Here is a 25,836-nt window from a genome sequence, read left to right as displayed (position 1 = left end):
GAGATGAACAAGAATCTTGGTGTAAAGTTTAGTTATTGGAAGGCAAGAAAGTGCGCACATGAACTTATAAGGGGTTCAGTGGAAAACAGTTATCCAAAACTCCCTTCTTACTTGTACATGGTCCAAAAGTCTAATCCGGGTACGTACACTAGATTAATTGTTGATGAAGAATAGAAATTCAAATATTTATTTTTGTCTTTGGGAGTATCCATTAGAGGTTTTCGTTACATGAGAAAATTTATATTTATTGATGGAACTCATTTGAAAAACCAATTTGGAGGAAATTTACTCATTGCAACTGCACAAGATGGAAATTTTCAAATTTATCCTCTTGCTTTTGGTATTGTTGATTATGAGAATGATGCATCTTGGAATTGGTTTTTGACATGCTTACGAGATCAAGTGCCTGATACTACTGGTTTAGTATTTATATCAGATAGACACAAAAGCATTATAAAAGGAGTTTGAAATGTATATAAAAATGCTTACCATGGAGCTTGTTTGTGGCATCTTGGACAGAATATCAAGAAAAAATTCAGTGGTAAAGGTTTGAAAAAGTTGTTTGAGAAGACAACAAAAGCGTACAGAGTTTCAGAGTTCACAAAGTTATTTGTTGAGATTTCTACAAAAAAACCAAGGCTGGCAACATACTTGAAGAATGCATCTTTTGAAAGCTGGTTCAGATGTCTTTTCCATGGTAATCGATACAACATCATGACCACCAACAATTCTGACTCATTGAACCAAGTTTTTAGAGAAACTCGAGAATGGCCCATCATTCTTTTATTGGAGGAAATTATCACTACACTCTCCAGATGGTTCTATGAGAGAAGGAAAAATGCAAATTCTTGTCCAACACCACTTACAATTGACGCAGAAGATATAATGAGACAAAGATATGAACAATCAAGGTACATGAGAGTTACACCCATTAATCTAAGTGAGTTCCATGTTAAAAGTGAGCCACTAGATGGTCTAGTTAATATTGAGGAACATTCTTGTACATGTCAAGAGTTTGACATTGATAAGATTCCATGTGTTCATGGTGTCGCTACAACAATGTATCGTGGAGTAGATGTTTATAGTCTATGCTCAAAATTCTACACGACTAAATTTTGGAGGATTGCTTATGCAGAATCTATTTACCTTTTACCACCTAAAATAGAATGGCTTCTTCTAGAAGAGGTTAAGTCTCAAGACGTTATCAAACCAGTGGTGTTAATTCCCTCAGGGAGACCAAAGAATAAATGAATTCATTCGAGAGGAGAGTTTCCAAAGGAGAAGAGTAATTCTACACCTGAATCGTCATCAAAGAGAGTAAAGGGCAAGGTTTCTGATGTTGATAGGGGAAAAAAGCAACAGAAGTGTTCCAATTATGGATGTTATGGGCACAACAAAACCACATTCAAGAAATGATTATTTTTTGATTTATTTTGGACTTGGTTTGATATGTAATGTTTTGATAATATTGTGTGATTTAATATTTTGGACTTGGTTTGATATGTAATGTTTTAACTAGGTTATCCGAGTATTGAAAGTGGTTATTGATAGTTTTAACTATGTTGCTTTATTGTGTTATTGGAGCCTTTTTGGACATTTCAAACATTTCAGACAACTTGTCGAAATTTCAGACGAGGTGTCGAACGTTTTTGACAGGTTATCGAAATTTGAGACTAGCTGTCAAAAGTTTTAGACAGGCTGTCGATATTTAAGACTAGTTGTCAAAAGTTTTAAATAGGTAGTCAAATTTGAGACTAGTTGTCGAAAGTTTTAGACAGGCAGTTGAAATTTTAGACTAGCAGTTGAAAGTTTTAGACAGTCAGTTGAAATTTTAGACTAGCTGTTGAAAGTTTTAGACAGTCAGTTGAAATTTTAGACTAGTTGTCAAAAGTTTTAGATAGGCTGTCAAAATTTTAGACTTGTTGTCAAAAGTTTAAGACAGGCAGTCAAAATTTTGTAAAGCTTGTCGAAATGTTTAGACATACTATCGAAATTTGAGAGTACCTATTCAAATATTTAGACAACTTGTCGAAACTCACTACTAATTGTCAAAAAGGTATAATTAATTAAGATCCAATTCTACTTGATAAAGTGTTGTTCTTATACTATAAACATGATCATCATAATAGTACCTCAATAGATTATCTACCACCCAATCTTTGATCATCATAGTAGTTTGATTGAAATATGTACCACTCAATCTGTGATCATCATAATCTCATAAAGATTAAGTTTTGTTTAACTTTATACAATGTTAGACAAGTTGTCGAAACTCATGACTAATTGTCAAAAAGGTATAATTAATTATGATCCAATTCTACATGATAAAATGTTGTTCTAATACTATAAACATAATCATCATAATAGTACTTCAATAGATTATCTACCACCCAATCCTTGATCATCATAGTAGTTTGATTGAAATATGTACCACTCAATTTGTAATCATCATAATCTCATAAAGATTAAGTTTTGTTTAACTTTATAAAATGTTAAACAAGTTGTCGAAACTCATGACTAATTGTCAAAAGGTATAATTAATTAAGATCCAATTCTACATGATAAAGTGTTGTTCTAATACTATAAACATAATCATCATAATAGTACCTCATAGATTATCTACCACCCAATCCTTGATCATCCATTAAGATTAAGTTTTGTTTAACTTTATAAAATGTTAATTGAGATATATGTTCTTTTATTGTGTTATTGGATCCTTTTTGGACATTTCAAACATTTCAGACAACCAAGTGTATGTTGAGACTAGCTGTCAAAAGTTTAAGATAGGCAGTCAAAATTTTAGACTATCTGTCGAAATTTTTAGACAGGCAGTCAAAATTTGAGACTAGTTGTCGAAATTTTTAGACAGGCAGTCAAATTTGAGACTAGCTGTCAAAATTTTTAGACAGGCAGTCGAAATTTCAGACTAGCTGTCGAAAGTTTTAGATTTTAGACTAGCTGTCGAAAGTTTTAGACAGGCAGTTGAAATTTTAGACTAGCTGTGGAAAGTTTTAGACATGCCGTCAAATTTGAGACTAGCAGTCGAAAGGTTTAGACAGGCTGTCGAAATATAACACAAAGAGGTTTGAAACAGAAACATCCAACACAAGTAGTCTATAACAGTTTGTGGTATACCAGAACAATTTAATACATAAACAAAATACCATTCCATTGCCTTTGCTAATAAATATCCAATACAAGTCATACTATAAGAGTTTGATACATAAACAAAATAATATTCCATATTTGCCTTTACAATGGATCCCAATCTCTATTGTAGATTTCACATGACATTTTTTTTTTTCGAAAGAAGACAATATTTTCATCGTGAACATAATTCATGTTTAGCCTGCACATGCCGAGCTCGATATGCTTGATGGCAAATATTCCACAATCTCCACTGCATAAAGCAATTACAATTATATAACTCGTTTAAAATTAATCAAAATACATACAAATGTTTGGATAAAGTACCTAGGTTGGTCTTGAGGAATGTCACACAACCTTCGACATGTAAATGGCTCAGGAATTTTGTGAAGACAACCCATAAACTTACCACTTTGGCGAAGCAAGTACGATAGCATGCACCAAAAAGGATCCAAGTGTTTGACCAATTTTTGTTCAGGTGTGAGGTTTATATTACTATCGAACACTACAATCTCCCACGTCTCCAACTTGACTGCCAAAGACACCCAATGTTTGCCTTCGATATTTAGTGGTGTGTAAAGTGTGTGAACATTCTCCCAAGCCTTTCCTCTAAGTGGTTTCTCACCATTAACATACTTAATAAAAACATCATTAAATACAAACTCCTTGTAATTGTCACCTAAATTGAACTTCTCCCGATGTCCGCAAAGCCACTGAGAAAAGAATTCATCAAGAATGGAAACATTTTGATCAAAGAGGTCATGATACTTTTGCGACCTTTTTCTCATGTCCCATAAAGCGTCATCTATATGCTGCATTTGTAATATCATTATAAAGGGTAGCGTAAACAAAATTTCATTTATAATATTTGAACAAGTAAATTAAAAGAAAATTATACTAACATCAGTAGACAACCATGTTGCTGGGGTAAATAACTCTTCGAAGTATTTCCTTTGGTAGCTACCGGTTCCACATTTAATTGACATGCTGCACACATCAATTTTTAAATTGTGTTAGGCCTGTAAAGACAATCATAATGCAGGGAAAAATTATAAATTAAAGAACCTTGTGTTGTTCTCACTGAACCACTTCATAAAGGCCTCTTCCTTGTGCTCGTCAATCTTGCGAAATGGATCAACTTTGAACCCTTCACCTTTTCTAAAATTTCTCCTTTTTGTTGGGTCTGTATATGGTGTCATCAAGGCAGAAGCACGTTTCCTTTTTCTCATTGGCCTAGAACGAGGAGATGTGACCTCAACTTCATTTTCGTTATTGAAAACAACATCATCACCATTAAAAGTAGGTGGAGTGACATAGCTATATGCATCTTTGCACTCACTACCATCAACTTTTATGCCATTATGTGTTGACGGTAAGAGCTCGTCAACTATGTTAGATCAAGAACATTCTGAGTTGTGAAAGAAGTAGATTAAAATTGAATGAATTTTAAGCAAACTTTCTTAGGATTTAAGATCACAAAATGTAAATGCTGAAATTTCAAAATGAAAAATCGAGAAGATGTATAGTGTTTAATCCCATTAACAATGTGTGGTTACAAAACTCTCCCCAAAAATCCTCACCCTTCTCAGGTGAAGGGAGGTCATATTTATAGTAGAGCACTATTGGCTCATTGTACATGGTGGTCCCTGGGGTCATGACCCTGGACATGCAGTCTATAGATAGTAGTGGTGCCAAGAGCGTGGTGGTCGGCTCCAGTACATGCCCAGGATCTACGGGAGCACCTCCACTTTTGTACTTAGTTATACCTCCACCATCTGTTTAGTATGAATGTCAGAGGTTGGCTGGGAAGGACCACATCAGCCCCCCCATTCGTGGAGGACATGCTTAGGGCGTGTTTGATATATTTCGAGTGATCTTGGAGTAAGTATCTTTCGTTAATTGAGTTCTCGTATAACAACAGTTATCAGTCCATGATTGGAATGACTCCTTATGAGTTGCTATATGGAAGGAAGTGTAGGTCGCCCATTCATTGGGACGAGATGGGTGAGAGAAAGTATTTGGGGCCAAATATGGTTCAGAAGACAAGTGAAGCTATGGAGAAGATTCGAGGCAAGATGCTTGCTTCCCAGAGTAGGCAGAAAAGATATGCTGATCCTAAGCGTAGAAACGCAGAGTTCCAGGTTGGGAACCACATGTTTCTGTGAGTTTCACCACTGCGAAGGGTGAAGAGATTTGGAGTAAAGGGCAAGCTGAGCCCTCAGTTTGTTGGACCTTTCGAGATTTTAGAAAGGATTGGACAGGTGGCTTACAGGTTGGCCTTGCCGCCGTTGTTGTCAGGGGTTCATGATGTTTTCCATGTCTCTATGTTATGAAAGTATGTCTCAGATCCGACACATGTATTGAAGTATGAGGATTTAGAGTTGTAGACAGATTTTTCCTATGAGGAACGACTGGTTTAGATTTTGGACCGGAAGGATAAAGTTTACGAAATAAGACGATTCCGTTAGTTAAAGTGCTGTGGAGAAATAGCAAGGTCGAGGAAGCGACCTGGGAGCTAGAGACGGTGTTGCGGGATTAGAATCCCGAGCTATTTAGGTAAATTTTGAGGACGAAATTCTCAGTAGAAGGGGATAGTTGTAACGACCCAAAATCACTAATATGGCTTAAGGGCCTTGGTTAGTGTGTCGGGAGGGCATAATTGGTTTATGTGTGGAAATTATTAAATTAACGTGTGATTATATGATAAACATGTTTGTATGGCTATATGAATGTAAATGTCACATTATTCGAGAATATGTGGCCAGGGGAGATGTGAAGGTTATGAAGATTGCAACTGAAGACAATCTTGCAGATCCGTTTACAAAGACACTACCAGAAGCTACATTTGATGAGCATATCAAGGAAATGGGATTAGTAGAATTAAGGCATTAGTTTCAATTAGTGCAAGAGGGAGTTTGTTGGGGTTTTATGCCCTAATTAAAACCCAAATTCTTTGTAATCTCATTTTATTATCAATAAAAGAATAGAAATCATTTTTTGACTTGGTCAATCACTTTGCTCGCATGTTTTATTTTCACGATTATTTGTTTAATATAAACTTCTATTAAATCCCGAGCATATAGCTAATCTTATTTATAGTGACGTAATCACAGTGGAATATAAATATGATTATATGTTCAAAATAAGTTAGTCCTAAGATTAGTCAGTGCACCGGATTTACACTGACTTGACAATCTACGATATGATCTACTTACACATTACAGTGTTATGTTCTTTCCAGAACATTAGCAAAGTAGATAAGATCAGATGTATTTGTTACATCGGACAGGACCGATATTGACAGTTGATAAGATAAGTAAACATACCGTTATTATCTATTCTAGTCATATCATATAGTTGACCATAGGTCAATTCAATCTCAATTCTGAGTGGTTAGTATTCTAACTGATTGTATTATTTGAGTTCTTTGACTTGTTCGTTACCAGCTTACCCTACGGACTAGCCCATACTTACATCTTGGGAACTCGGTAGTATAATTGAGTGGGAGTGTTAATCATAGATATGAACATCTATAACTTCTGATGAAGAAGTGAAATGATGGTTTCCTTTTAGTTTGGTTCAAGGTGTTAAATGATAGAGATCTCATTTCAGTAATTAAATTAGTTTACTGAAATATCATTTACAAGGAACTAAGTGTTTTAAGGATAAAATACAATGAGGGTAAAACGATATTTTAGTCCTATCTCATTGTAGACCGTCTATAGAGGATTGAGTGACAATTATGGTTGTAACAATGGATAATTAATAGTGTATCTATATTTGTTATAGAGCGTTCTATGAATTCAAGAGTGCAATTCCAAGTCTATAGTGGAGTCACGAGGAATTAATAAGTTAGTAAATTTATTTGTTAGATTTATGATAACTTATTGAAGCTTGATTTCATAGGCCCATGGTCCCCATTGTACCTTGGATAAAATCATCTAGATAGTCTCAATTAATTGATTTAATCATCAATTAGAATTATCAAAGTTGACCAGGTCAATTTTGGATAGTTTCACAGAGTTGTGTAATTTTGAGAAGAAAAGAGAAATTATGGCAGATTTATTAATTAAGATAAATTGGTATCTAAATTAATAAATAAGTTTAAATTAAGGTTCAAATTATAAATAATTAATTTGATAAAGGATTTAAATAATTATTTAATTAATTAAATCAATAGAAAATAATACAGGCCTTAATTTTAAGTCCAATGGGCTTATAATCAAATGGGAAATTTCACGGGCCTATAGCCCATGATAATTTCGACCTAGGGCTTCAAAATGGCTATTATTTTATTGATTTTTTAATTAAATTAAATGGCCTAATTGAGTCTATAAAAGGAGTGCTTAGAGAGAAGCCAAAAGAATAAGTTTAATAAGTCACAAGTCAGATTTTCTGATAGCTTTAGATTCTCTCTAAACACAAGTCCTTTTCTAAACCTCTTTGTTATTTTCTCTTCTTCTCTCTATATCTATCTCATGTGTTGAGAATTGCCCACACTAGTCTAGGTGGTTCTAAGGATACATTGGAAGATCGTGAAGAAAATAGAAGATCGGTTCAGTTTCTTGATAATACTCTGCGACAGAAAGGATACAAGAGTTAGAGAAACTGAAGGAAGGACTCTTAATTCCGCTGCGTATACTGTAAGTATTATATTATTTGTTTCTCTTTGAATTCAATTTTAGAAACATGTTTTAGGCTATCTTGTATTAATTTGTTTAATATTAGATATACATGAAAATAAATAAAGATCCTGCATAAGTTTTTCCAACATAACCCCCCAGATAATAACACGAGATGAGAAACACGAAACGTTAAAGTACGAGCTGGCATTATGCTCAGGTCAGAGTCCTCTGACCACTTGCCACACCCACAAGTTTATTAAGCTGGATACGTTATATATAAACATGTGTGGTCAGGGATCACATTTCCATTTATCCCTGAATTCTCGGGCTCATAATATAAATGTGCGTGATCATACATCACGTGTGTGATTACGCCAGGCGGCTCACGATCATTTTTACCTAATGATTAGACCTTACCTTAAGATATATTGTAATATTCACCATTTGTAGATGACATGTCAAAAAAGAAGGATGTATATTCATGTGACAACCCCAACACCTATTCTGGGATGGTTCTTCTATAAATACCAAGACCATGGATAGAAAAGGGGTTGGGTTTTCTATGTGTAATGCAAATATTCAGTCAAAATATAGAAATATATACAGTAATAATATCGACTCGTGGACTAGGGGGATTTTAACCTCCGAACCACGTAAAAAGGAACGAGTGTTCTTACTATATCGTTCTAAGTATCTTTAAGAGTGATTATTCTTGTTACGGTTTACCCTTAAGCACTAGTTTATTCCAGCTAATTTTCGCAATATACTGTTGGCGAAAAACCGCGTCGACAATTTGGTGCTTTCATTGAGAGCTGCGAATTAGTGCCATTGAAAAAGAGTCAGGAAAAATTTCATCATGGTGGTTACTCGTTCGAGGCATGGTAACAAAATAGATCAACATGGTGGGCAGGAGGCTCACCATATTGCCGTTTTCGATGAACAAAACCCGGAGATCCAGTAGCGATCGAGAAAGCAACCAATGGGCCACGACGACATCGGGAGTTCAGCACCTCTGCCGCTGAATCCGAACCCAGGTTACTTGACTGTGGTGGAGTTGGAGAACATGTAGTTGAGAAGCCATCTAGCAAAAGCAAACAAGCAAATCGAGGAAGTCCTGGCTCGGTTACCCCCTCTTGTAACCGATGTTAACGTCAGAAAGAGGCAAAGCAGAACTCGTAAGTCCTGCTGGGATAGTCAACCCAGGCCCAGTCGATCGGTTAGAACCTTAACTCCACGTTCTACACCCGTTTCACACAATCACCAAGAAACCCTGTTCGGTGGCTTTCCTAGAGATCATCAACGAGCCAGCAGGTCGGTCAGAACCTCGACTCCGAGTTCAACGTCACCGTCAAATGCCCATGGCCACCCACACAGACGGTTAAGGACAAACTCGCAAAGACGACATGTCCCAACCGATTTCCCTGTACCGTGATCAGACCGCCACGCTCAAAGAACTAGGAATGGTGGAGCAGAACGATTGCAAGCTAACTTGGTCTGGCCTGATGGGACTAGGATTGCCTCACCTATCAGGCATCCCCCGTCGCCAATAAGGCACCCGTCCCCACCTCATTCAGCTCGAGATGATCCAACCTACGAAAATAGCAGGAGGAATCCTCCTCCCGCTGCCCTTACTCATCCCCTGCGGGCACATGGGAATATCCCAGATCCTCATCCTCGGCCGCCAGCTCTGAGTTTTTCTAATGATAGTTATTGGATGGAGGGCTATCGAGGTGAGAGGACCGACGCAGATTTGAGGAATCAGTTGAGCTCGACAAAGCATGCTGAAAAGACTCATGTTGGTTTGTAGGGCCAGTCTTCATTCCAGAAAGCAGCCACAGTGACGTGGGGCGTCACAACACAACCAATCTAATACTATGCTTCTCTCAATCATTTTATCAAACATCTTTCATGCATAAACGAAATATCTCAATGTAAACCACAAGATTCTTAAAAATCAATAAAACAAAACATAAATTAAAAAAAATATATAAACACACACACACACACACACACACACACACACACACACACACACACACACACACATATATATATATATATATAGAGTAATAGAGAGACAGGAGGGGGGAGAAGAGTGACTGAAGGAGAAGAGGTCGGGTGGCTTGCTGTGAGTGAAGGAGAAGATAAAGGTCGGGTAAAACAGAGAACAAAGGAGAGGGAGGGATGGGTCGCTTGGGTCAATGAGAGAACAAAGAGATGAGAGGAAGGGATGTGTCGCATACCTGGGTCAGCGTTAGGGTCTGGCTCGTTGGAATGCGTCACCGTGAGTGATCGCGCCGTGGGCAAAGGAGGCCGCTGTGTGCCATGAGTGAAGGAGAAGACCAGCCCTTTTTATGATTTAGGGATTTTTGTTTTAGGCATTTCTTTTTTATTTTTTTCTGTCAAAGTAAATGAAAGGGTAAATTGGTAAAATTATACCCATTCATTTGAAAAAGGCCATTTAGCTAAAATGTTTTGAAAGTAGGTTATTGTGCAAAATGCACTATAAAAAAGGTCTATTTCTACAAATTTCTCATTATTTATTGAATGCATTCCAAAATAATAGCTATTTCTTAGTAGCTTTTAATGGTCCGAGGTCTTAGAATTAGTCGGGGCATTACAGTTGGTATCAGAGACCACAATTCATATGCATTAAGTTCTCCTTGATACACACGCACAAGCTCCAAATCTAAACACCAATGTAAGTGTTTAAGTTATGATTATTATGTTTATGATAATAGCTAACGTTTTAGTCATTATGTTTTCAGTTAAGAATGAATGGAGCCTTGGCCTATCATGGTATCCAAGCCATTAAGGCATTGAAAAGGATTAGAGAGCCAAGGAATACAATAGGAGTGCTAGAAAGAATCACTCAAAGATTGATCCTATTTTACAAGGGGATAGTTCACCTTCAAACCACTAAGAAAATTATGATGAGAGCCATGGAACAATATGTCTTAGTATTTAGGCTTTTTAAGGATTTTCCTTTTGCAGTTTTGAAATCAGAAGAATTATAGGAGTCTATGGAAGATGAAGATGATTTATCGGTAGCCATGATATATTATTTTCTTATACTTAGGTTTACCTCTAAGTTTGAGTTCCAATATGCCAATGAACAAAAGCATAATATATTAATGAATATTCCAAGGGGTAGTTATGAGGCTCATAGTAATGATGATTATGAAGAAATAGATGATGATATGTTAGATGATGGGTCAGATGTAGAAGATCCTGATTTTTAGATTTTACCCTAGTTATTTTTAGTATAGTTTCGTTATTTATTTTTATGATTGTAATTAGTGAAAATCTTTTTTCCAAATGAATAAAGTTGTTATTTTTTAATGACATGTATGAGTTTGATTTTTTTTTTTCTAAAATCATAATAAATTTAGAATAAATTCAATAAATAATGACTGAGTTCGGTGAGGGTGGAAACAAATCAATGGACCAGGTTTTGTATTGAGAGTTTAGGGCGCCATAGTAGTGGGAACGATTTTACTGATCCCAGCCCTCCCTCAATATGGTTAACTTTGGAACAACGACGAGTTTCGAGCCTAAGAATTAAGTCATATAGGATGGTTAGAAACAGATTTAGAAAATAATAAAGCTGGCTGATTTTTTTAAGTATAGAAACACACCCTAATTATAAAGAAGGCTTACATGGTTTTTCATAAGAAATCATAATTGATAGGTCCGAGTTATGTTTGCTTAGACTAAGTTTTGCCTTCGAACCTATTAGGGTAAGTTCGAACGTGTTTTCTCAACTATTAAAACTTTGCTGAAGATGTCGCTACGAAGGTCTGCACGCACGAATGACAATGCCCCCAGCACTGCCAACGAGACTCATGAAGCCCCTCCAATCTGAAGAAGGAGAACGTGTGCTACTACTGCTGCTGCCAAATTAAATGCACCACCTCCTGTGGACAACACCGCTGAAGTTATCCAGTTACGTCAACAAGTAGAAGAACTGCTACAAAAACAATGACAACAGTCACAGCCTCAACCCCAGCCTCAACCAACGGCTCAAGCACCCCAGCAGGTAGGATATCCATATGAGGGATGGCCAATGGCAAACTACGCGCCTTATCCAACTCAGTACATATAGCCAATCTATGAGCGTTTCCATAAGCAGAACACTCCAAACTTTGAAGGGACAATCGACCCCTTTGAGGCAGAAGAATGGCTAAGGAATGTAGAGCCAATTCTAGAACACATGAACCTCGGCAATGCGGATCGCATATCCTGTGTTTCTTCTCTTCTAAAAAAGGATGCTAGAATCTGGTGGGATTTAGTACAATAAATGGATGATGTCACCACCATGACTTGGGCTAGATTTGTGGAGCTATTTCACAAAAAGTATTACAACTTGGCGGTTATCGCTACCAGGGTGGAAGAGTTTGCCGGCCTGAAGTAGGGAAATTTGATGGTAGTCGAGTACGCTCGAAAATTTGTTCGTCTAGCCAAGTTTGCACTAGAGTTGGTCCCAGTTAATTTCTTAAGGGTTACTAAGTTCACCAAGGGGCTCAGACCCAAGATTGAACTAGGAGTCAAACTTGCAAACCCTGGAACCACTTCTTACGCCGATGCTCTAGAAATGGCTATAGAGGTGGAAAGACTCTAGGAAAATGTTAGTATGGAGGAGGCAAGCAAGTGTGAACCTAAGCAGCAGAATCAGATCCAAAATGGTAGGAATAACAACAACCACCAGCACAACAATAATGGGTAGAGAAGAAAGAATATTGATAGTAAGTAAGTCGACAGTGACATAAGAGCATGAACTAACAATGGAAATAATAGCTCGGATTATGTAGAATACCCTCAGTACTCCAAGTGCCACAAAAGACATCCTGGGGAGTGCCGTACGAACACTAAGGGTTGTTTCAATTGTGGCCAGGAAGGTCATCAGAAAAAGGAGTGTCCGCAGCTCAAACAAGAAGAAAAGAGGGACAACAAGATGGTTCCAGCCAGAGTCTTTGCCTTGACCTAGGGAGAAGCCGAAGCTAGTAACAAAGTGGTCATAGGTTAGCTTCCTATTCTCAATAATATATGTTTAGTATTGTTTGATTCAGGAGCAACATACTCGTATATCTCATTAGGAATGATTGAAAATTTAGACAAACCTTGTGAAAGATTTAGAACTAGGTTTGTTACAGAATTGACTTCGGGAGAAGCAGTTATATCATCACGAATAGTACAAGGAGTACTGATCAAAATTGAGGGCACGGAACTAGAAGGAGACCTGATAGAGCTAGAGATCTAGGACTTCAACGTAATACTGGGCATGGACTGGCTAGCAAGGCATGGCGCAACCATCGATTGTAGACACAAGCAAGTGACTTTCGAAACTCTTACGGTCAGAAACTATGTTTTATGGGAAAGGTTTCGGGACTACGAACACCGCTTATCTCATCTCTCAAAGCTCAGAGGATAATAAAGAAAGGATGTCACACATCCTTAACAAGCGTCATGGATGTGGCACAAGAAACACCACTAAAGGTTAGAGACGTCCACATTATAAAGAAATTTCCAAAGATATTTCCTGACGACTTACCAGGGTTACCACCTACTCGAGAAATTGACTTCACAATCGAACTAGTATCGGGAACCGAGCCTATCTCAAAGGTACCATACCGAATGGCACCTACCGAACTCAAGGAGTTGAAAACGCAGTTGCAAGAACTCTTAGACTTGGGTTTCATCAGATCGAGCCATTTTCCATGGGGAGCACCGGTTCTATTTGTGAAGAAGAAGGATGGAAGCATGCAGATGTGTATCGATTACCGTGAGTTGAATAAGGTGACAATTAAAAACAAGTACTCACTACCCCTGATTGACAACTTATTTGATCAACTCCGAGGAGCGACCGTGTTTTCTAAGATTGATCTACGGTCCAGTTATCACCAGCTTAAGGTATGGGAAGAGGATATACCAATGACAACTTTTAGAACTTGATATGGACATTAAGAGTTTCTAGTTATGTCTTTTGGTCTTACCACTGCTCCAGTCGCATTTATAGACTTAATGAATCAGGTCTTCAAGGATTACTTGGACAATTTTCATCGTGGTGTTCATTGACGTTATTTTGGTGTACTCCAAGGATGAAGTCGAGCACGAGGAACAATTAAGACTGACCATGCTGTGACTAAAGGAGCATAACCTTTATGCCAAGTTCAAGAAATGAGAATTTTGGCTATCGCAAGTAGCATTCCTCGGCCATATAGTATCCAAGGATAGAGTTACTGTAGATCAAACTAAAGTAAAGGCTGTGAAGGATTGGCCAAGACCTAAGAATGCATCAGAAGTTAGAACTTTTCTCGGGCTAGCAGGCTATTATTGGAGATTTGTAGAAGGCTTTTCTAAGATAGCCACTCTGCTTACCAACATGACCCGGAAACAACAAAAGTTTAACTAGATGGATAAATGTCAAGAGAGCTTCCAGTTGCTCAAAGATAAATTATGCTCAGCACCAATACTTTGTGTACCGACACCCAACGACAAGTTTGTAGTATATGGTGATGCGTCAAAGCAAGAATTTGGTTGTGTGCTAATGCGGAATGACAAAGTAATTGCCTACGCCTCAAGGCAGCTAAAGGAGTACGAGCAACATTATTCAACTCACGATATGGAGTTGGCAGCGGTGGTCTTCGCATTGAAAATCTGGCGCCACTATCTTTATGGAGAACGGTGTGAAATTTTTCGGATCACAAGAGCTTAAAATATTTCTTCATGCAGAAAGAGCTCAACATGAGGCAACGCAGGTGGTTAGAAATCCTATACCACCCAGGAAAGGAAAATGTAGTTGCAGATGCGTTAAGCCAGAAGAGTTACGAAAATCTAGCAGCATTATCCGGAATAGAAAAGTCGCTTCAGCAAGAGCTGATTAATGCTGGAATAGAACTGGTCAGGGGTCAACTGGATAACTTGTCCATCCAGTCGAGTTTACTAGAGGATATACGGATCGAGCAAGGGCTTGATGACATGTTAGTATCGCATATGGCTGTAGTCAAAGAAGGCAAGACTATAGATTTCTCCATATTAGGACTGGGATTCTTAATATATAAAGGATGGGTGTGCGTGCCAAATGACTATGGGATTAAGATGAAGATTTTAAAAGAGGCACACACTACCCCATACTCAGTTCACCCGGGGTCGACCAAGATGACTCATGACCTAAAGGCACTATATTGGTGGCCGGGAATGAAGAGAGATGTAGCAAAGTATGTGTCCAAATGTCTTTTATGCCAGCAAGTAAAGGCAGAACATCAACGACCTGCAGGCTTATTGCAACCGCATAGTATTCTAGATTGAAAGTGGGAAGACATAGCCATGGATTTCATGATAGGATTACCACGAAAAAATAAGCAGGATGACTCAACTTGGGTTGTGGTAGATAAACTCACCAAGTCAGCTCACTTCTTTCCTGTCAAGACTACGTACACTGCTGACCAGTACGCAGACATTTATGTTCGAGAAATAGTACGACTGCGTGGAATCCCTAAGACCATAGTATCCGATAGAGGATCGATGTTTACATCAAGATTTTGGGGAAGCTTTCAGCAAGCTATGGGTACCAAGCTAAGTCTTAGTACGACATTTCATCCTCAGATTGATGGTCAGTTCGAGCGTACCATATAGATTTTAGAAGATATGTTGCGCGCTTGTGTACTAGGCTCCGGAGGATCATGGAGTAAGTATTTGCAACTTATAGAGTTCTCCTACAATAATAGTTACCAGGAAACGATCGGTATGGCAAGCGGTCAGGTAGGAGAAAGACAACTTCTTAGACCCGAAGCTGTTAGAGAGGCTCAAGACGTAGTGGAGCTGATTAGATAGCATATGCTCACTGCTCAGAGTCGACAAAAGAGTTATGCGGATGCCAAACGGTGAGATTTGGAATTAAAAGTTGGAGATCAAGTCTTAAGAATATCTCCTATGAAGGGAGTGAAGTGGTTTGGGAAGAATGGAAAACTCAGTCCTCAATTTATAGGTCCTTTTGAGATATTGGATAGGGTGGGAATAGTAGGGTATAGATTAGCCCTACCATTAGCTCTAGTAGATAGCCATAAATGTGTTTCACATCTCGATGCTGCGTAGATTTGTGTCAGACCCATCTCACGTCCTCAAGTACGATACGTTAGCACTTCAGAAAGACCTGAGTTATGAGGAACGACCGGTTAGCATCCAAGAGAAGGGGATGAAGGAATTACAGTCTAAGAGTATTCCGATAGTCAAGGTCTTATGGAGTAATAGTTCAAAACGTGAGGCAACGTGGGAGTTGGAGGAAGACATCCGAGCCCGGTATCCAGAATTGTTTGGTAAGTAAATTTCAGGGACAAAAGTTTTTTAAGTAGGGGAGAATTGTAGCATCTCAGAATTTTACGTAGCTAGATAGTAGTACTAGTAGCTTGTAGTATTTTAGTTTTCATGCTTCTTGGTTCAAGTCGGGATGTAGTTGGAAACTCATAGAAATAGTTATGGATTTTATAAGTTTAACCTACAGTTTAGAAATATTAATTTTAACATAAGGTTTGATTAATATTGCTGGTCCTAGAACTATCATTTATTATAACCTAAGGTTTAGATTGAATTATTAGGAACGTGACACTTGTCACATGCATATTATTTAAGGATTTTAGATGAATATAGTAATAAAAGATAGATCTAGAAGGTCTAGAACCTTCCAACAGTTGTTAGGATCACATTTTACTCAGTCAAAGTTGTTTTAGCAAACTTTAAGTGTGCTGAAAATGTGCAAAAATGTGTTTAAAATATCAGCGTATGTCGATATAAAGCAGCTATAGGAGTCGATACATCGCCTATGGATGATACGAAAAACACGTCGGCTTCGCACGAACGAAACCACGGAGGCTCGGGAATATGGGGGTGGCGATATATTATCTATAGGGGGCGATATATTGGCTCCACACACATATTTTGAAACTTTGTGGAATCCGAATTTGAAACAGCCTCAACAACTTAGATTTGCTCCTGAACGTTTTTGACTGAGTTCTGGGTATCTGTTGAACAGATAATTTAAATTTATTCAATTAATATTCATTTATTTATTCTTTTTAAAAGGGGTTAGTTTCACTCCTTGAACACTATAAATAGGACCTAGTACTCAACCATTTCATTCATCATTCAAGCATTCTTCAGAGCCTCCAACCTGCTAAGTTATTTTAGAGAGAAAACACTAGGGTTTTGGGTTAAAAGCTTTTCCAATCTAAGCATTTCTAAACACTTGGTAAGTAAGATAGAGTGACATTTTTGTATTGAGGTGTAATCAAAGTTCTAGTCTATCCAAGGTATTCTTATCCTCAGGTTTAATTCATTATAGTTCTTTAATTTTCTTTCATTTTCTTTTAGATCCTAACTCATTATTATGGATTTTGGTTAGGTGTTTAAAGTTCTTGAAACTTAAGGTTTTCGGTAAGTTTCTATCTTGATGGTTTAGATCTCTTTTTCATATCCATTTCTTTAGAAACTCATGATTCTTATTGTTGGTTTTAGGATTTTTCCAATCCAGTTCTTGTCTCCATTATCCTAGTTTTTGGTAAGGAAAATAGGTTAGATTGTGTGTTATGATATGTTTATATGATATGATATGTTATAGTGCTATGTTATATATGTATATGAATATGTTCTATGTTATAGTCACTTGGGTATTATAATTGCTTAGATAGAAAATCAAATCCCAAGATTTTTATCATTATTGTGGATTAGAGTTATGATTAAACCTACCTCGATTAGTAGACTGAGGACCTAGATGGTTTATCATATACTATTTTGTGATCTAACCTACCTTGATTAGTAGACTGAGGACCTAGATGATTTTATCACATACTATGGTAATGAGTTAATGACCATTAATATTGTAGTCCTATGTTTATATGATATACGATTTTACGTTATATGTTTTTTTTAGTCTTATGATTTATGTTATGTTTTAGTAGATTTTCCTTGCTGGGCATTAGGCTCATTCCTTTTATTTTAGATGGTGCAGGAAAATAAGTTTGGAAGGCGGATTGATTCATGGTAGCTTTGGCATTTGTATTGGGAGAGGAAAGAATGAATGGACTACTGGAAGATCGAGGATGAAGTTTATATTTTTTAGTCTTTTTAAATTTATGTATTTATTTTCCGCATTTAGTATTTGAACAACTCATTAAAGGTTAATGTTTTCTTAATCTTTTTATGTAATAACAATGGGATCCCGTATTTTGTATTTTTATAATAAAGTTATATTATTTCTTGAATGTATTCCAAAATAGTAGCTATGTCTTAGTAGTTTTTAATAGTCTGAGGTCTTAGAATTAGTCGGGGCATTACAGTAGGTTATTGTGATATGTGTGAACTGGGTTGTTAGAAACAACCAGAGTATTTACTTTGGATATGGTTATATATCTTGAATATCTGGGATTTTCTGAATGCATGTGGTTTTGATATGTACGAACATTGGTTGTTGGGCGCAAACAATGTGCTTGATTTTCTGTATGGCTATTATTAAGAATTGTATGATAGGGTTGGAATTTATCCAATACCCTAGTGATTGGTAGTGATATCTACCTTAGGTCAACCCGTTACTGGGTTTAGTATATTTGTGTGCAAGGCTATTCTTACTAAGCGTTTTCGCTTGCCTAGTTGTTTCATGTTGTAGGTAAGTGCAAGAGTAAAGTGGACCAGTGAGTGCCGAAGTCTGCTTGTGGATATGTACATGTGGCCCTACTTGGGGAGGTTTTTGATGGAACCCATTTTGAAAAGAAATGCCGGGAGCTTGTTATTTCTTTTATGACATTTGTTTTGTTATAACTTTGTGGAAGAGTAATTGAATTTCTGTTTACTAAACTAAAAGTGTGCGCACACGATCATTTAAAAGTTTTTTTATATGGATTTTCAATACAATGAGTTAAAAGTAAAAAGTTTTAAATTTCTCCACATAATTTGGTCTTGTATGTTTTGAGGGTTGTTACACCAATCTCTTTTAAGAACCTCTTGAATTCTAGGAAAGTTTTGTGCCTGAAGTGGTTGTTGGGATTTGTGCCCTTAAAGCGTATTTCTATATGAACGATTACTATTAATTAAATAAAGTTAATATTTTACACTTGTATTTGTATTTAATTATACATGCCATTTATCATGAAGATCCAATATTATTGATGTGGTCTTGACTTAAGTATATGTATAATGATATATATATATACACGATGATTTAATTCAAGATAAAAATATAAAATTGTCTGTAATTGCTAAATAAAGTGGGAGCAGTATTTAATAAAGATTATGAGTATGATCTTTCTTCTGTTTAAGACAGAGTAGTTTATCCAAACTGTAAGTGTAGAGATGCAAAGAGATAGAGGTATCATATACAATATGGATTGTATTGGACTGAGACATGATGAAAGAAAGAACTTTTGATAATCTCCATTAAATATAAAAGTTCAACATTCATTAATTGACGGTCATTTGAGACTTGACCCCAATCCTGAAGTGAGTAATGAACTCTTATTTGTGCTTAATTTTATGACTTTTGACTTATCGGGTAATGTTCAATATTCCTACGACCGAATTCCTGATATCTTGGAGTCATAGAACTACAAGTGGCTAGGAACACACTTCACATATATGGAATGTGCTTTTTACTTAAATAAAATTAGAATAGTTGTTCCTTTTAATGTTGATTCGGGGCTTGAACATAGAGCGTTCAAATTCTATTAGAGAGCATAAATTTCATTATATAATTAAATTTATAGAGTAATGTTCATTAGAGGATCAATGAAAATGAATAACAAAGACATAATTAGAGAGGTTAATAGACATTAAGACTTAGCTTTAATTATGAACAACTAGCAGATGGTCATAACTAATGCAATGACTAAATCAATGGACGACTTTATAATTATAGCTTCTAATAATATAAGACTGTAGTTTTGAGAGTTCAACTATGAATTTCAAGTGGAATCATTCATAGTTAATAAATTAATTAATGGAACTAAGAGTTAGTGAAATTAATTAAATTATTGGAGCTTAGAACTACTGGTCCATACTGTCCCCGTACTAGCTTGATAACATATAGGTATTATTTTGGTATTAAAAGGAAATAATTAAAAATAATAAAGTTATTGACAAGAATTTTGGTCAATGACACTAAGTCAATATAAACGACATAATAGAATTTAATGAACTAAAATCAAATAAATGACACAAAGAATTTATAGTGGTTCAGCCCCAAGAGTTGGTAATGACCTGTGAACACTTGCACATTTTTAATCAAAGAAGTCTTAGACTCAAGATCAAGAAGAACTAGATTCAACTGAGTTTCCTAAGCCTGAGAAATAATACAATTCAACAGAGATTTTGTATGTAAAGTGCACTATAGAACTTATGATTTGAACTTCTAGATAATTATTGTCAGAGATCAATATTTATAGCGTCTCTTAGTGGGCTATGGGCCTTTACAAAATAATTTAGGCCCTACACGTGTAGTTTCGGATTGTTACTGATTACAAATTTAAACAATACTAGAAAAATACATTCAAATATTAGTTACATAAATATCTTGGGATATTTTGTACGAAATTTGGATCTTCGGGTTTAAATAAGTTGTCCTTGAAGGAGGTCCATCTTCGAGGAGCTTCTTGAGATGTTACCATCTATCTTCTCTTCGAGTAGAATACTTTGATCAGTTTTCAACCTAGGACAAAGTAGATTGTAGCTCTTTGCAATAATGATGTCTACTCGAGTAGCTATCTTATCTCGACCAACAATCAGAATTTGATGTTATTTACTACCACATGCTCTCTTCAAATGCCACGTCACCATATCCAAATTTAGGTTAAACACTTGCCCCCCAAGTTTATCCTGGTGCAACCAGCACTGGATAAACTTGCATACTTCGACTAGGTTGGCGCTTCTTCAAATTATGACACATTTAAATTCGTAGTTTCACTTTTATAGGTAACGATCACACCTCCTTGGTTATGTAATTGGTGACTTTTGGAATCCCTATGCAACCTGACACATCTTCCCAATACAACAATGATTGTAATTTTTGGAAAAAGGAAGGACTCCCACGTGTCTGGCGTCATATCAACCAGAAACTCTTGACAAAAAGTTTTTCCCATGACCTCAGCTGCTCACATGCGAGCCATGGCCTATAAATAGTCTTGCCTTTTCCCTCTTAATTTTTATGCTTTCAAAATTTTCTCAATCTCTTTCTCTAAAATCCTTCCAAAACCTTAGCTTTGTTCTTCACTGTCCAAACCCCAAATTCAATTTTTACTCAAGATCCTTCTCTCAATCTTCCATACAATAAGTTTCTTCATATTGAGATCACATTTGCTTTACTTTTGTAGCTTCTTGCTTTGATTTAACTACTTTCTTGATGATTTTGAACTTTTAGACTTTTTGTGTTCTTGATGTTCTTGAGTAAGCTGTGAAAATTCTCACTTTTCTTTGCAAAAATCAATGCTTTTCTAGGAAAATGTATGTTTGGGAAGTAGGAAAATGACTCCTTAGGCTTTGGGTTATACTTGGTCTTGTGTATTTGATAAGAAAATTAAGGAAATCGAAGAGAATTTGACTGTTAATTTGTGGAGAAAAAAAATTGTGGGAATTGTCCCCCCAAAAGATAAGTGAAAAGTTTTTTGATAAAATTTCTAACTGCCTTTTGGATTTACTTTAGCTTCTACTCGAATGTAGAATCATTTTATTTGAGTAGCACACACTTCTTAGGCAAACGTAAGCTAGTCGAATGACTCACTTCCCCTTTACTTGTCACCAGATGTATGCACGCGGTCACTGGGGAAGTGGTTATTCCATAGAGCCATATTTACTACAAACGCTGGTCGACAAAGTGGAATAGACTCAACAAGACATTGATCTCAATCACGATATTCTAGAACCTTTTGATCAATCTGGTGAGCACTCTCATTATGATTTTCAATTTGTTCCTGATCAAGAATACCGTCGCACGATTGAGGAATTACACCAAGGAATAAAGAAATTCCTTCCAAATGATTGGACTTATATTATCCACCCTGACTCTGTTGACTCACTCCCAGTCGGAGTTCCAACTAGAGGGAGGTCAATGAGCATGTCTTCATTTGTTGAAGAGATCGTAGCTGTTACATTTTTTTTTCCCTAGATATGGCCAGAATTAAACAAACAATGAGGCAATGATCAACAGCTGACGCACATGTCGCAAGGCACGCGACCAATGGGCAACAACAACATCAGTAGCCCCAATAACAACAACGCCAACAACAATGACAATAAAAAAATAGAAAGAGCAAGAGCAGGTGACTAACACCATACGACTCTACACTAAACAGGTACCTCGCAAGAGAAGAAACATAACTTGGCATATTGTCCCTACCAGCACCCTCTCGAGTAGTCTCCTTGAGGAGTACCTTGAAAAAGTATGGAATTAGGGGAATAAACATGGTCACCGTGGGCTGACCAGTGCGCAAAATCTCTTGGTGGCACCTTTAGCACCTGGTTGCGCTTCCACATCCTAGTCGACACCAGTCTCCCCCTCTAGGACTATTTCAAAGGCATTTCTAAGTATTTTGGCTTTGCTCCATTTCAAATAACACCCAATGGATATCTAATGATCTCAAAATTATATATCCTTTACCATTCTCTAAAGTGGAAACCTCATCCTACCCACGAGGTCCACTGCCTTTTTGACCTTAAGTCGAACCCAGGCCATTAGGGCACTGGGTCCTTTTATTTTTGCCATAGGGACACGACCAGGGTGTTCCTCACTAAGCCCACATTTAGGAGCAATGTGGGCGCATATTTTAGAGAGTACTTCCTCACAACTGACCTAGCCGCAGAGAATCTTCCCTTCCAAGAAGAGGGTAACAAGCCGTTCACTTGGGTTTTTACTTTTTCATCATCCCCTCTTTACTGGTACCTAGTTTATTTTTATCATTTTTTTAAGGCCCCATGGGAAAGACCCCTTCCTACTTCAGGGATGCTCGGATGAGTAGCGAACCTAAATGCTTTCTCTTCAGAGAAAAAGAATTGTAGGCTGCTCGTAACGAGCAACATCCTTAGACAAGTTGGTCTGCTAGAGGCCCACCAGAAAAATGATGACGAAACCACTGATGGTGAGGCTAGTGGAAGAACTGCCAAGCAGGAAGTTGACGAGGAGAGGTGGAAATCTGAACAACCCTAAGCGACCCCTGTCCCATAGAGGAGGAGGGAAACATGGATAAATATAAGGGAGCATACTCCTCGCCCAAGGGATCCAACACCATCCACGGATAAAGGAAAGGACATACAAGTGCTGGAGGAGGATGATGATCTCCTCAATATTTCCTTCTCTTCCTCAGACGACGACGAGGAGCTCCAACATAATAAAATGTTTTAACTCTTTTGTTTTAGTTTGTAGATGTAGGCTATGTGAATTTGTTTTTCAAGAATTTTATATTTCCAAGTGTACTGCTCACTTTTTACCTTTTATTTCCTCTAACACATTGTTTTTTTTTTGCAGCCATGTCTGATTCTGATATATTTAATCTCTATGCCTCTCCCCCCACCTTGACCATGGGAGGATCGAAAAAGAAAGGCAGCCTCGGGAGCTGGCTCGAGCCAAAAGCCAGCTGCTAAACGGCCTAGGAGAAATCCTTCTGCTCTAACTTCTCCGGTGATGCCCAGCCAAACTCCTCCCGAACTGACTCCCTCTATTGGTCAGGGCTCCCCTACTAGTTAGCCTCCACCAGCCTCCTCGCTACTAGCATTGAGTGAGCAATAGAGAGGTTAAAGTCTGCGTCAGATGCTATCTGCTCCTAGACCCAGTTGCTTGGTTAGTGTCATCTGAGCATTGAAGCCTTTGCGAATCTCGAGCATGAAAATGTTGATATGGGCCTTGGTCGTGCAATGTCCGAGATCCTGTTAGTGAGCGTCTATTCCAATCTTCTAAAATTATACTTCTCTTTTATACATGTCTCTGGCTCGATTATGACTTTTATGTTTTTTCAGGGTATGATGACACTGTCCAATACTCGAACTCAAGCCCAAAAAGTTGCAGAGTCACTGAAGAAACCATGGGAATCCATGGAAATCTTTAAGGAGTCCAACACTCTCAACTACCAGCATTGCCAAGAGCTTGAAAAGGATCTTAATGATAAGATCATAGAGAATGAGAACAAGAGCAAGGTGATCAAGGCCCTTGAACTGAAGGAGGCTAAGCAGATGCAACAAATTAAGGAGCTCGAGCAGGCTAAGGCAAGCCTCGAGGAGTGCTTTCAGCAGCTCGAGGTGAAGCAAAAGAGAATAGAGGACGAGCTAACCCATGAGAAGGAGCAACGTTCCTCGGACCTGACCATGTTTAGGAGTGCGACCTTCAATTGTTTTTCATGTTCTGGAAAAAACAAGAAGGAGGACAACTTCAACTATCTTTCCGCCAACCTCCTAGATAAGGAAATCGCCAAGTACGTGGCTCGAGAGGAGGAGGAGTCTGATGCTGCTGCTTCCCTAGAAAGCCTTGGTTCACAGATCTCTCTAAAACCTGAGGGCGACCAAGGACTCGAGCAGGATGAGGGCGAGGTGGTCGATCAATGAGGCGAGGAGTGTCCTCTTTTGTTGTTTTTTTCTTTTAATACCAGAAACCTGGGCCTTAAGGTTCGTGGTGCAAATACATATGGCTGACCGAGTATCCTTAAATCTCGATTTCATATTTGTAATATTTATTTCCTTGCATTAAATACTTATATGTTGCTCATTCATTTTGTCTAGATATAGCAATTTTCATGCTATATAAGTTTTCAAACTTTCATGCTCGTATTAAACAAACAATGTTTTAGTTTCCATGTTCTTTATGAACAAAGCACAACATTTTATAAATTTAGAAAAAATTTCTAAATACTACTCAGTTGTGTTCTTTACCTCTTTTGCTTATGTGCAATTGTGTATAACTTATATACCCTCCAAGTGACCAAGGAGGTAAGTCCTTGGTCACTTGCCAAATGAACAGTCCTGTTTGAGTTAACACTGTTGCTCCAGTTTATATCATAGACTAGTATAGTTGTGTTTTAGGGAAAAATCACACATGTTAAGCAATACTTGTTAAAATAACAAAAGTTGGCAATGTCGAGTGTGTCTAGCACACTTCCTTGTAAATATCTCTAATAAAATGGACAAAACTGTGTCTATTTAATTAAAAAATTCTACGAGAAGTGAATGTTTTGAATGAAAACATTAGGAATTAAGCTTTTTTAAATAACTGGTCCTTTTGAAGGGCAAAAATGTGCCTGACGACCAGGTAACAAAAAATAGTCTAGAAAGTAATTGGTCATTACAAAAAATGAGAGATATGTGCCTTGCAACCAAAAATAACTAAATAACATTAATAATGAAAAAACTATGTGCCTTACAAAAAGTAAATAAATATAGAAGTACACTGATCATATAGAATGGGAAAAACGTGCCTTGCGACCAGTGGTTATTGATGGTATTTTCTTAGATGTTCGCCATTCCAGTATCCAACGACCAATTCATCACTTAATCGAGTAAGTTTGTATGTTCATGGATGTAAAACATCTACGATCTAGTACAATCCTTCCTAATTAGGCCCTGAAACTCCTGCTGCAGGATCCTCAGTGTTTTGGAGCACTTGTCGCAATACTAGATCTCTTGTGGAAAACATTCAATCCTTTACTCGGGAGTTAAAATATCGAGCAACCTTTTGTTGGTAAGCAGCCACTCGCAACTGTGATTGCTCTCGTTGTTCGTCGATTAGGTCAAATGTTTCAGCTAATAATTGGTGATTTTGTGCTTGGTCATACGTACTTCTTCGATGTGACAGGGGGGGTTAATTCAACTGGTATCATAGATTCATATCCATAAGGTAAGGAAAATGGATTATGGCCAGTTGATATATGAGCAGTAGTATCATACGACCATAGTACTTCTGGCAAAATATCCCACCAATTGCCTTTAGCTTGCTTGAGTTTCTTCTTCATCATATCCTTTTTGTGATACCATGTCATGCATAAAAGTATGTAAATAAGTCATTGTCAAACTAAGTACTGTTATCTGAAACTATCTTTTTTTGTAG

General features: G+C 37.3%; 1 protein-coding gene across 1 annotated transcript; it reads left to right on the top strand.

Annotated features, from left to right (window-relative positions):
* Nucleotides 1-228: 228 nt before the first annotated feature.
* LOC133825021 (uncharacterized) lies at nt 229-1,251 on the top strand. The gene is made up of 2 exons (XM_062258024.1): nt 229-423; nt 520-1,251. Exons 1-2 carry the CDS (start codon nt 229-231, stop codon nt 1,249-1,251), a joined length of 927 nt encoding a protein of 308 aa, XP_062114008.1.
* The last annotated feature ends 24,585 nt before the right edge of the window (nt 1,252-25,836 follow it).

The sequence above is a fragment of the Humulus lupulus genome, chromosome 3, assembly GCF_963169125.1.
Source record: "Humulus lupulus chromosome 3, drHumLupu1.1, whole genome shotgun sequence".
NCBI classification, from domain to species: Eukaryota; Viridiplantae; Streptophyta; class Magnoliopsida; order Rosales; family Cannabaceae; genus Humulus; species Humulus lupulus.
Note: the sequence above shows the minus strand (reverse complement) of the source record. Positions and strands in the feature narration are given on the sequence as shown.